The sequence below is a fragment of the Phocoena sinus genome, chromosome 8 (genome assembly GCF_008692025.1).
Source record: "Phocoena sinus isolate mPhoSin1 chromosome 8, mPhoSin1.pri, whole genome shotgun sequence".
Classification (NCBI taxonomy): Eukaryota; Metazoa; Chordata; class Mammalia; order Artiodactyla; family Phocoenidae; genus Phocoena; species Phocoena sinus.
Genome location: NC_045770.1, coordinates 72,816,349 through 72,829,676, shown reverse-complemented (window position 1 = coordinate 72,829,676; position 13,328 = coordinate 72,816,349). Strand labels below are relative to the sequence as shown.

At 34.9% G+C, this 13,328-nt stretch overlaps 1 protein-coding gene across 3 annotated transcripts in view; it reads right to left on the bottom strand.

Moving 5' to 3' along the window:
• The window catches only part of ZDHHC13 (zinc finger DHHC-type palmitoyltransferase 13), a 48,596-nt gene that overhangs the window by 24,169 nt on the left and 11,099 nt on the right, over nucleotides 1–13,328 (bottom strand). For all 3 annotated transcript variants that reach the window (XM_032640899.1, XM_032640900.1, XM_032640898.1), the window contains exons 2-7: nucleotides 9,142–9,287; nucleotides 6,234–6,356; nucleotides 4,545–4,622; nucleotides 3,154–3,298; nucleotides 1,694–1,758; nucleotides 139–301 (exon numbers count right to left, since the gene is read on the bottom strand). In XM_032640899.1, the coding sequence (XP_032496790.1) occupies nucleotides 139–301; nucleotides 1,694–1,758; nucleotides 3,154–3,298; nucleotides 4,545–4,622; nucleotides 6,234–6,356; nucleotides 9,142–9,287 (720 nt within the window). The remainder of the gene's footprint in view (nucleotides 1–138; nucleotides 302–1,693; nucleotides 1,759–3,153; nucleotides 3,299–4,544; nucleotides 4,623–6,233; nucleotides 6,357–9,141; nucleotides 9,288–13,328) is intronic.

Here is a 13,328-nt window from a genome sequence, read left to right as displayed (position 1 = left end):
TCCAAGGGTAGCCAACTATTATTGTTTATACTTATCTCGTGGTAACTGAAAACATATGTATAGCTTATCTTTATGTTAATTTATCAGTCTTCTAACTCAAGATATAATAAATTAAGGGAGATAAACACCTGGTCATACCTTAACATTTCGGATATCCAGGCTAGCACCAGCTTCCAAGAGTTTATCAACGGCATTAACATTTCCTGCGGCAACTGCCCAGTGAAGTGGAGTGTTTTGGTGTATTTTATCAACTACATTGAGAGAGGGATTAAACTTTAAGAGAAATCCGGTTGGTTCTGACCTGTCTCAAAACAATAAAACACCAAGAGATATTAGACAGCTGAATGATTTGAAGGGTAAATGTAAACAAAGAAACTGTTTGCTAACATATCAATGAACCAATCAGTAAGTATTCTGAAAACTGAGGAACTTCTCTGTGCAGAGTTCCATTCTAGGTGCTAATACTGGAGAGTTCCTGCCCCAAGAGACATCTATTAAGTGATAGTCTGCTATATAATGTAATTTTAACATCAATACTGTGGAATAACAGCTTTTGTTTTTCAAATTTTTCCTTTCATGTTGCTGTTCTATTGGTTAACATTTTTTTTACACTTAACTTCGGCCAACATTAAATGCTATGTTATTTATCCAATTAAAAAATTAAATGTCAACATTATATTTGAGGAGATAAACCAAAGCTAACTTCACATTCTCCCTCCAACCAATTACTGCATAAAGTGGTATAAATAATGTCCTAAAATATTTGTTTATCATAGAAAGTTATGGACTTGAAAGCAGAATTCAATGAAATATTTTTACTTTATCGTCAACACCTTCCCTTCTTTTATGACTACTCAAGAGATTCCTTTAATAAAACAATATTCTACCTTACTTATTCTATCAAGATTTTTAAACATTATACCTGACTTTACAGTTACCAGCAATGACAAAATGCTTTCTGACAAAATTCTACCCCAGCCCCACCTCTACATGAGCTAAAAGGAAATGGCATCAGAACTAACTCAGTTCCTAGGGGAGACATCTTAAGTAAAAGCAGAAATTAAGTACAACGTTGGAAACAAAACTGATACAGGGCAAACTGTAGCATGTATTTGAATAGAAGAATAACAGAAGTTGGACAATATGGTGATCAATAATCACAAGTGATGATCAATAATCACAATATGGTGATCAATAATCACAAAAACTTAAATATGTAAATAACTGATATGAACATATAAACATACTATTTTCATAGATCAGTTATAATTAATATTTTCAGAGCAGTCAACAATGTCAGAGAACCTCAAAATTTATTGTTTTCTGGAAAGTCTATTTCTCATCTACATTTCAAATTATGAGAGCATTTAAACCTGTAGCCATTCTCGAAAAATGTAAACTAAGAAATGTACGTCATGTTAATAAGTATATGTTGTGGAATCTCTACCTGTTCTGTAAGGAAATATTTTTTCTTATTAGTAGCTTTCAAACTTTTCCCCAAAGCTACCAGAAAACAGAAAACTTACTTCAATGGTGCTTTCCTAACTACAACTACATTAAAAGTCTATATCACAGTCACAAGATGGAAAATCTTACTTTCTTCCTCAGAATGTTGTGTCATCTCACAAGGACTAAGATACTTAAATTGCTGGATCAAGAGTCAGAATAAGGCAATTCAATTAAACTCACTTACCCAAGTACTTTGTGAGCTGATAACATGAGAGGTGTCTGCCCATTTACATCTGCCATATTCACACTCTGTTCAAAAAGAAGAGTCAATCAGCCTAACTGTAAACAAAGTCAAGATTCTGTCTCCTCTCTTAGTAGAAGTATCTCTTTAATACATTCAATACCACTAGTGTGTCTATAAGAAGGATTCAAATATCATTTGAATAAAAGAATGTTCTGCTTCACATCCATAGGGTTAAAATCCATTGATCCCTACAAAACTTTTTAAAGGGAAAATCTGAATATATGCTTTTAAATGTCGTATGCTGTGAGTGGAAGAGAGCTAAGGGAAAGAGAAAAATGTTGATAAACACCATCAAATATGAGACAGTAGAGACCTTAGAAGTCACTTAGTTTAGACTTTAACCGACACATTAATTCATACTACCCCCTCTTACACAAAGTCATCCAGTCTCTACTTAAACACTTCCAGTAATAGTGAACTCTCGATCTTCTGAGGCAACTTGCAATTTTGAACTTATGTTTCAAAAAGTAAAATATGAAAAGTTCTTTTTTATTTTCTAGAATATAGAATAAAAGGGAAATCATACCTCCAAGAGGATATGCTTCTTTTAATAAAATGGACCCACATTTGAGGTATATGATACCTCAACCAAGCCAAAAAAAAAAGTCAATTACTGAATATTCTTATGGGCCTTGGAGGAATAAGCCCAAAGAGAAGCAGAAAAGATGACTCGTCGTACAGCTTTCCAAAATGAGACCCAGGAAGTTATAATTATTCTACTTGAGTTGAAGAGAAAGTGCTTATTTGAAGAGAACACAATCATCCCAACACCATTTGTGCAAACATGTTTCCACGCCTGTTACAGACGAGACTACTGATATATAAACTACTTGCTACCAGAAAGCATATCCCAGGCAAGTAGAGCTGACATTGAAACTCCCTCCGCCAGCAACCTATAATTTAACCAGTGCCATAAATGGATGCCACTTAAGGCAAGCCATTTTTCATGGATTTACTTTAGGGAACAATAAGAAACATACATTCAAATTGGTCTCCACTTGGACTTAAATAATGCAAGCAAATGATGGGTTAATTTAGTGATCTGACTACCATTTCCACATTCAATTAGAAGAAAAATACAGGCTTTGAAGTCATGTTTTTGAAAAACCCTGCAAATTACTTGGGATCATAAGGAAAACTATTATAGGCTTACAAGTTTCAGAAACATCTATTATATGTTACTGAGCTAAATGACCTATCCTTTTTGCTCCAATGAAGCTGGAAAAGCAGTATTCAATAGCTAGACTTACTGAGGCTAGTATTTGAATATTTGGATATCTGTAACTTCTACTTTAAAAATGAGGGCAGAAAAAAAAAATGAGGACAGACTGCTAGTAATCATCCTCTGAATCCCTTCAGATTTACAATAGCTGGAGTACAAGAAACATTTCAAAACATACCTGTCCTTTTGAGATGAGATATGCTATAATGGGCATATGTTGAAATAACACTGCCAGGTGGATGCTGCTGAATCCCTCTCCATCGATAAGAGTGGGGTCTGCACCATACTGCAGTAATAATATGACCATAGGTAAATGCCCTTGTCTGGAAAGAAAGGACAAAAATTATACTGTATTCTGTCACGCAAAAAAGAGAAAAATTCAGGGAGAAACCAATGTTCCTAAGACACGAAGGATTTTGGTTGGATTTAAAGAGTACTGCCTAACAATACACAGATTTTTAAAACACTGGAGATTCTCTAAATGTCTTTCACATAGATGCTCCAAACTTAGAACTATCTGGACGGTCCTTCTTGAGTGCAGGTAATAAACTTAATAACCTCCCAATCTACCTTAAATCTTATGTGTAAGATTACTACCATGTGTAAATAATTTTACATAACTAATGATAAAAATGGAAATTAAAAACCACTTAGACTTTACTGCTGCTATTTTAAAAACAAAAAATAATCATGAAGCAGATATGCCACAGCGTAACATTCACAGACTGCAGGTATACTATAATAATCTTTTTCTTAGGAACTACATATTTCTCTTTGAATATGGCTCATTTCTCTGTAAAGCACTGTACCTCAGTAGCTTAACAGGGGGATGAGCTAACCCCAGATTCCTCAAAATTCTTGGCTATGGAGAAAAGATCCAATTCCTTGCCTTAAATGAACAATTATTCACTTCACTTTCAGGTTCATATCAATCCACAGAGAGAATGGAGTTAAAATGAAAGATGAAGAAGTTGTTAAGTATCCACACAGACACTTACTAACTTCAGCTTCAGATGCCAACACATACGAGAGAAAAGAACTGATTGAGTTTACACTCACTGAACTACCACTTTTATCCATGTGATCAAATATTAAACATATTTATTTTGATTATAAAATATAATACATATTTTTGATTATAAAATATAATACAAATATTTGAGGTTGAGCATCATAGTGAAGCCCCAAATTAAACACAAAAACGTCATCTCTGGAAACTCTTTAAAACTGTAATTTATTTATTTATTTTTGAATGAAGGGGTAAAATGGAAAGAAAGCCTTGCAAATGGTCTGTAACTGCAATTTTCAATATGGACTACTAGTCATATACAGCTATTTAAATTCAAATTAGTTAAAATTAATTAAAATTAAAAATTCCATTCCTTAATTGCATTAGCCACATTTTGCATTTCATGTATGGCTAGTGGCTACCTTACTGGACAGCACAGAATAGAACATTTCCATCATCACAGAAAATTCTACTGGAAAGTGCTGGTCTGTAATATTCAGAAAATGAGTAAGTCACTTTTGATTTTAAACAGCAATTTCAGTATTTAAAGAAACCTTTACCTGATGGCCCAGTGAAGAGGAGTTGAATTTAAATCTCCGCCCAACTGATCTACCACAGCACCTTTCGAAATATAAAACCTGTTAAAAGCAGACATAAATGAAATGAACAATTATTCACTTATTTAAAACTTAAAATTCATACTAAGAAAGAAAACATCAATTTTTCTTAGTAATAAATGTATTAGAAAACAGAAATTATAATAATACCCCTCCCTAAAAACACTCAGATCTACAGAGGTCTGAAAGATTCACACAACAGCATCAAACAGATCCCTGGTGAAATATTCTCATCATGTTAAGTAGTTACTCCTGCTGTCACGAGCATTCCATGACAACTATACACCAGACACGTAATAACGACCCTCTGCATATTCTAACCACCACAACACTCTTGAAATGGTTTATATTCAAAAGGTTTCTATTACAGATATTCTACTTAACTGGCAAGAAGAAAGGTAAAACTATGTCACTGCTAACAGTTTAAAATTAGAATTACTATGTGGGAATGAATTCTAAAAGTAGGTAGCAAAAAATTAATTCAAAATCCTTTTGGAGAAGTTAGACATTTTGAGCATTTCACTCTCTATTTTGGGGGCACAGATGGGATACACTGTATAAAGTGAAACTATAAAGTAAAGAGACTTATTTTCTTCAGTGGTTTACAGGAATTAGTCTCGTTATTTCAAAGTTGTGCTTCATATATATTATCTAAACAATACATCAGTTTATTTCCACAGAAAAGGAGTTTGCTTGTGAGTATATCTGTATATCTGTTTATTCTAAACTTTAGTATATTTCTACTTTTTTAAACCTCGAGAATTTTAAGTACGTATAATACAAAACATATACACATTCACATACATACACATTTTACATGCTAAGGTATAAAACAAAGAAAAAACAAAAACAATGGGTAGGCAGTAGTGCTTTATGAAGGGGAACTATTTTATACAATCCCACACATACCTACTTTAAAATGTATTCCATATTTAATTTTGTTTTTAAAGTTAAATTATTCCCCTACCTAACCATTCCGCCTGGCGTTATTACAACATAAAATATTTCAGTGATTCTTCTAAACTAGATGAAACTATCTGTTCTATCCTGGAAAATGTGGTATGCTTTCCCTTTTCAAAAAGTGTTCAATTTCATTGCCTGAACTCTATCTTTATGATGGGTCTCTGTGGCTCTCTCTCTCTGGCTTCATTGGGTCTTTGTTGCTGCGCGCGGGCTTTCTCTAGATGTGACGAGCGGGGCCTACTCTTCGTTGTGGTGCGTGGGCTTCTCATTGCAGTGGCTTCTCCTGTTGTAGGGCACGGGCTCTAGGCACGCGGGATTCATTAGCTGTGGCGCGCGGGCTCAGCAGTTATGGCTCGCGGGCTCTAGAGCACAGGCTCAGTAGTTGTGGCGCACGGGCTTAGTTGCTCTGCAGCATGTGGGATCTTCCCGGACCAGGGCTCGAACCCCTGTCCCCTGCATTGGCAGGCGGATTCTTAACCACTGCACCACCAGGGATGTCCCCTGTGGCTTTATTTTTAATTTTCCTTTTGGGGCCAGTGAGAGTCCTGCTCCAGACGATCTCTGAGGTCCTTTTCAATACTATGATAACCAATGTGCATGGCACAAAGTTTCAAATATTCATTTACAGTAAAGGATTAGAGATGGTTCAACTAATATATCCCATCTTACTTTACAAGATCCAGCCTGTTGTTAATAGCAGCCCAATGAAGAAGCGACACATTTTCTTTGTCTGGTTGCCTGACATCATATCCTGCTTCCACCAACTCTTTACATCGTTCAAAAATCCCATATCTGAAATAAGAAAATGCATAATTGATACCATTAAAATAATTTCAAATATCAAAATTTCTTCCTTTTACCATGTCTTTATCCCACCTGTCTTTCAGCCAACATAGAAATACAATAATTAACAAAGATATTCCCAAAGAGGACAGATTATAAAGCCAAACAACAAAAGTAAACCTGGCTATTGAATGATCAGATTAATCCATTTGGAGCTGAACTTGATTTTCTTAAATAAACTTTAACATTCACATTTGCCCTCTTTCAATAAATTTCATTTGATTTTCCACCAGGAATGCACCAGGAATACATGGTGTTGATTCTGTATGACAATCTTATCCCTGAATCAAACCAAGTCCAAGCAATGACCTCACAATAAGGGAGAGAGACTAAAAGCAAACTTGAAATGGGATAAATTCAACAATAAAATATGCACACAGTATAGGTATAGAAAAGGAAGGAATGATTAGCCCTTCCTGAAGGAGATGGAACCTGATATACAAGCTATGTTTTATAGGGTGAAGGGAAGACATTTCAGGCAGAAGGAATAGCACGTACGAAAACCAGAGATATAAAACTGCGTGGATGTTTGGAGAAATATAAGCAATTTAGCACCACAGAAGCATTAGCATAAGAAAGGCAATGGCAAGAGATGAGGCTAGGAGAGGTAGGCAAAGACTGCATGAACCCTCTCTGCCATGCTTTGAAATTTAGACTTTAGAGTGCAAGGGGAAGCCACTGAAGGTTTTAAAGAGGAAAGCACTCAGACTTTGGGCTGTAAGAAGATCACATTAGTGGCAGTATGGAAGCTAATTCAAGGCCAAGACTGAGAGACCAGTTTAGAGGATCTTACAACAGAGACAGGAGAGGAGCAATGGGAGCCTAAAGAAAAAGAGGCAACAGGAATGTAAAAGGAGGGACAGACTGAAGGGATATTTAAGAGAGTTATTTAACTGACTCACTATCAGAATGAAAAACAGGAGAGAAATACCTCCTTTTTAATGCTAAAATAATTTTAAAAATCATTCATTAGCACAATTTCTTTTCCACAGAAACTATTAAGACCCACCAGACCATTTAGCACTTTCTCTGAAACTTACTTCTATTTAGAGGGACCTGAAAGTTTCGATATGTCTTCAAGGATCAAAATCAAACAAAATGGCAGAATTGTCTCTATTTCCTACACTGTTAAATAACCTCTGCCTCACCAAAACGTGTGTGTGCGCCTGTCTGTCTTTATGGCATTTTTTAAAAGATGGAGGTACCCATTTGACAATGCTAAGTGAAAATATTAATAAGAGAATGAATTGTTGATAATGATACATATGTATTGGGGTGGCCAAAAAGTTTGTATGATGTTACAGAAAAACCCGAATGAACTTTCTGACCCAATATTTATATTCTCCATCTTTTAAATATCAACTTTAACATTTTACTGGAAAAGAAATACTCCCTTTACACGAGAAATATAAAAAGTACACAATAATTAGGATTTTGGTGGTTTAGAAAATACAAAAACACCTATCCTAGCTGGCTCTCTTTCACCCTTCCCAAATACTACCTAAATATATTCTCACAACCACTTAAAGTCCAAGACCTGAAGAAAATTTGGGGAAATATACAAAACGTGAGTTTTTATTGATATTCCCTGTGAATACAGCCTAATTTCTCACACTTATCATTACAGAGCTTTATTGGTTGCAGAGAAACATTTAAATATTTCCATTTTAATTAAAGCAAATACCTATTTACCTTAAGACCACCCTCATATTCATATAAATATAATAATACAAACAATATCAAACAATATTCACCTAAAGTAGTGGTTCCCAGAGCCTCCAGAGTTCATAAAATTAGTAATTAGAATATTCAAATAATTGTCAATAACTTTTTAACTAACATAAGCAACACATGAGTCTACATTAAAGCCAAACAGGTTAACTAATCACCAAACATCTTTGCTTTTGACAGAAATTATATCAAGTTAGTACAGTAACATTAGTTTCTTTCATGCAGATTAGAAGCTCTGATGGGCAGGCTTATATTTGATTACTAAGAAAATGGATTACTAATTCACATAATCTGACAGATAAAATATTTCAAAATATATTCAATGGCAAGAGGTGGAGTAGATGTTAACAATCAATGAGATCCACAAGGGTGAAAACGTTGGAAATGGTTTAATGCAAAAACCCACAAATGGAGATCTTAAGGGGAAACTTTCAAAACATATTTCATTTTCAGTGCAAGCAAAATAACCGACTATAGTTTCAAGTGGTCAGAAAACCTACTTCTATTTTACTGACTTTTTTCTAGTGCACCCAGAACAACAGGTACATAGAAAGTACTCAATAAATAAATGTTTAAACTACACACCAATGTGTGAGTTGATATTTTTCTATCCCATCTTCATATTTAGGTTGTAGTACATTTTAAAAGATTCAGATTTGTGTTTCAAACTCAGGGTCTAGTTTTAGTGTCATTTAAAACCATTCATTCAATCAACAAACATTTATTGGGCACTTAATAGAAGACAGAAACTGTAAAAGTACTGGGGTTACAAAGATGAAAAAGACATGCTTTTGCTCAGAAGTTGCTCAGGATCTAATGGGAGAGACTAATAATTAACAGCTAAGCTGTACTGTATTAAATGCTCTGATGTTGGTATGACAAACATACTATCACTGGAGAATGAAGGGAGGAAGGTGTACACTGGAGTGCCATGAACCACACATGCGTCATTATAACAATTCAACAGAACCTAAGGATAAAACAAAACATTGGGAAGACTTACTGAGTAGCTTTTACAATGTCACAGTTACTAGAATCCTCTATAAGAGGAAGAGCTTCTCTCGCCTTGGCAAGTTCTTTGTTTTCATGTGCACAGACTTCGTGTCGACCAAATCCTGGAGGGTGGGGGCTGTGGCTGTGATTCCTGCACTGAAGAGTAAGAGTAATTTGACAAGGTTCAGTAAGAGAATTAATGTCACATTCAATTACATCATGAAGCACTTGGTACTATCAACAATATCTATTAATTAAAAGATTATTTTTTCAGTCTTAGAGGTATATCTTACAGAAGATTTTCATTTTAATTCTACCCACTAGGATTAGAAGCTTAATATTAGAAAATTCCAAATTATATATTTTGTCATAAAACAAAGGTCATCTGCAAAAGCACCAATGGATTTTGCTACTTTTAGTAGGTGGAGGGTCATGGGTATTGACAGTAGGCCTCTGCTTCAGGGAGTCGTGGTAGACACACCCTAAGGATACCTCCCAATGAATCAAGTTCTTGAATATGTATAACTGGAGTCCCAGAAGAGGAAGAGGAAATAGTTTTAAATATTTGACTAAACAATAGACAAAAATCTTCCAAATTTGGTGAAAATTATAAACACACAGCTCCTACAAGCTCAACAAACCCAAGCAGAACCAACCTCATAATATTACACCAAGGCATATAATAATCACTTGAAACCAATGATAAAAAGAGCAGCCAAAGGAAAAAGACATATTATGTTCAAAAAAACAAAGATAAGAATGAATTCAGACTTCTTATCAGTAAGTACCAGCCAGAAGACAAAAGTAAAACAGTTTAAAAAAGGTGAAAGAAAAAACTAAACCTGGAAACACCAACAAAAATATTCTTGAAAAATAGGGGTGAAATATACACTTTTTTCAAACAAACAAAAGCTAAGAAAACTGCCAACAGACCTAATGCTACAAGAAATGATACAGGACGTTCTTCAGGCTAAAGGAAAATCATAACAGATGGAAATCTGAACCAACACAAAGGAATAAAGAGTGATAGAACTACATGGGTAAATATGTATAATTATGTGGGTAAATGTAACACACTTTTTTACATTTTTTAATTCCTTGATGATAATAGAGAAACAGAAATACACTGTCATAAGAGATGTTATAACAGTATTTGCAGAAAGACAGCGATAAGTTAACGTGTATAATGTTAACCCAAGAGCAATCTCTAAACAAATAAAAGTCATATAATAAGCCAATAGCAGAGATAAAATAAAACACTTAAAAGACACTCAATTAATATTCTTTTAAATGCAGGAAAAGTAGGGAAAAAATGAACAAAAACAGAGAAGGAAAAAACATACAAGATAATATATTTATACTTAACTATATTGATAATCACATTAAATACAAATGGTCTAAAGAAAACCAAATGAAAGACAGAGTTTGTTAGATTGGATTTTTTTTAAAAAACTACATATTGTCTACAAGAAACCTACTTTAAATATAAAAACATACATAAGTTAAAAGTAAAAGGACAGAAAAATATATACCATGCATAAAGGAATACTAAGCATAAGGAATGTAGTGGTTATATTAGTATAAGACAAAGTAGACATCCGCACAAGAAATATTACCAGAGATGAGGAGGGACACTGCAAAATATTAAAGAAGCCAATTTATTAAGAAGCATAACAGGGACTTCCTGGTGGTCCAGTGGTAAAGAATCTGGCTTCCAATTAAGGGGACATGGGTTCGATCCCTGGTCAGGAAACTAAAATCCCACATTCCGCAGGGCAACTAAGCCCACGCGCCACAACTACTGAGCTCACGCATCTCAAAGAGAGAGCCCACATGCCACAAACTACAGAGCCCACGTGCTCTGGAGCCACAACTAAAGAGAAAACCTGCACGCCACAACTAGACAGAAGCCCACGTACCGCAACAAAGATCCTGCATGCCACAACTAAGACCCGATGCAGCCAGAAAAATAAAGAAAATAAATAAATAAAGTTTTAAGTGACTTAAGGAAAAAAAGACATAACAATCTTAAATACATATGCACCCAAAAGGAACTTTAAAATTCATGAAGCAAAAAAGAAAAATAGAAAGATTCACAATTAAAGTTGAATATTTTAATACTTCTTTCAGCAACTGATGGAATGAGTAAACAGAAAACCACACTGCATAGAGAAGAGGAGAGAAATCAGAAAAGGACAGAGAACACTTAACACTATCCACCAACTGGATCCAGCTGACATTTTCATAAAATTACATCCAACAAGAGAAAAGATATTGTTTCAAGTACACATTTAACACTCAGCAAGACAGATAATACATTGGGCCATAAAACAAGCCTCAACAACCTTAAATGGGTTGAATTCATACAGAGTATGTTCTCTGACCACAAATGGAATTCAATTAAAAATCAAGAGATTACTACAAGCAACTATGTGCCAATAAAATGGACCACCTGGAAGAAATGGACAAATTCTTAGAAAAGTACAACCCTCCAAGACTGAACCAGGAAAAAAACAGAAAATATGAACAGACCTATCACAAGCACTGAAATTGAAACTGAGAATAGAAATCTTCCAACAAACAAAAGCCCAGGATGAGATGGCTTCACAGGTGAAGTCTATCAAAGAGAAGAGCTAACACCTACCCTTCTCAAACTCTTCCAAAATGTAGTGGAGGGAGGAACACTCCCAAACTCATTCTACGAGGCCACCATCACCCGGAGACCAAAACCAGACAAAGATGTCACAAAAAAAGAAACCTACAGGCCAATATCACTGATTAACATAGATGCAAAAATCCTTAATAAAATACTAGCAAACAGAATCCAGAGCACATTAAAAGGATCATACGCCATGATCAAGTGGGGTTTAACCCGGCAATGCAAGGATTCTTCAATATACACAAATCAATCAATGTGATACACCATATTAACAAACTGAAGGATAAAAGCCATATGATCATCTCAATAGATGCAGAAAAAGCTTTTGACAAAATTCAACACCCATTGATGATAAAAACTCTCCAGAAAGTAGGCATAGAGGGAACCTACATCAACATAATAAAGGCCACATATGACAAACCCACAGCCAACATCATTCTCAATGGTGAAAAACTGAAACCATTTCCTCTAAGATCAGGAACAAGTCAAGGTTGCCTACTCTCACCACTAGTATTCAAAATAGTTTTTGGAAGTTTTAGCCATGGCAATCAGAGAAGAAAAAGAAAAGTAATCCAAATTGGAAAAGAAGTAAAACTGTCACTGTTTGCAGATGACATGATACTATACGTAGAGAATCCTAACGATGCTACCAGAAAACTACTATAGCTATCTAATGAACCTGGTAAAGTAGCAGGATACAAAAGTAATGCACAGAAATCTTTTGCATTCCTATACACTAAGGACAAAAAATCTGAAAGAGAAATTAAAGAAACACTCCCATTTACCACTGCAACAGAAAGAATAAAATAGCTAGGAATAAACTTACCTAGGGAGACAAAAGACCTGTATGCAGGAAACTATAAGACACTGATGAAAGAAATTAAAGATGACACCAACAGATGGAGAGATATACCATGTTCTTGGATTGGAAGAATCAATATTGTGAAAATGACTATACTCCCCAAAGCAATCTACAGATTCAATGCAATCTCTATCAAACTACCAATGGCATTTTTCATAGAACTAGAACAAAAAATTTCACAATTTGTATGGAATCACAAAGGACCCCAAATAGCCAAAGCAATCTTGAGAAAGAAAAATGCAGCTGGAGGAATCAGGCTCCCTGACTTCAGACTATACTACAAAGCTACAGTAATCAAGACAGTATGGTACTGGCACAAAAACAGAAAGACAGATCAATGGAACAGGATAGAAAGCCCAGAGATAAACCCACACACATATGGTCACCTTATCTTTGATAAAGGAGGCAAGAATATACAATGGAGAAAAGACAGCCTCTTCAATAGGTGGTGCTGGGAAAACTGGACAGCTACATGTAAAAGAATGAAATTAGAACACTCCCTAACACCATACACAAAAATAAACCCAAAATGGATTAAAGAACTAAATGTAAGGCCAGACACTATCAAACTCTTAGAGGAAAACATAGGCACAACACTCCATGACATAAATCACAGCAAGATCCTTTTTGACCCACCTCCTAGAGAAATGCAAATAAAAACAAAAATTTAAAAATG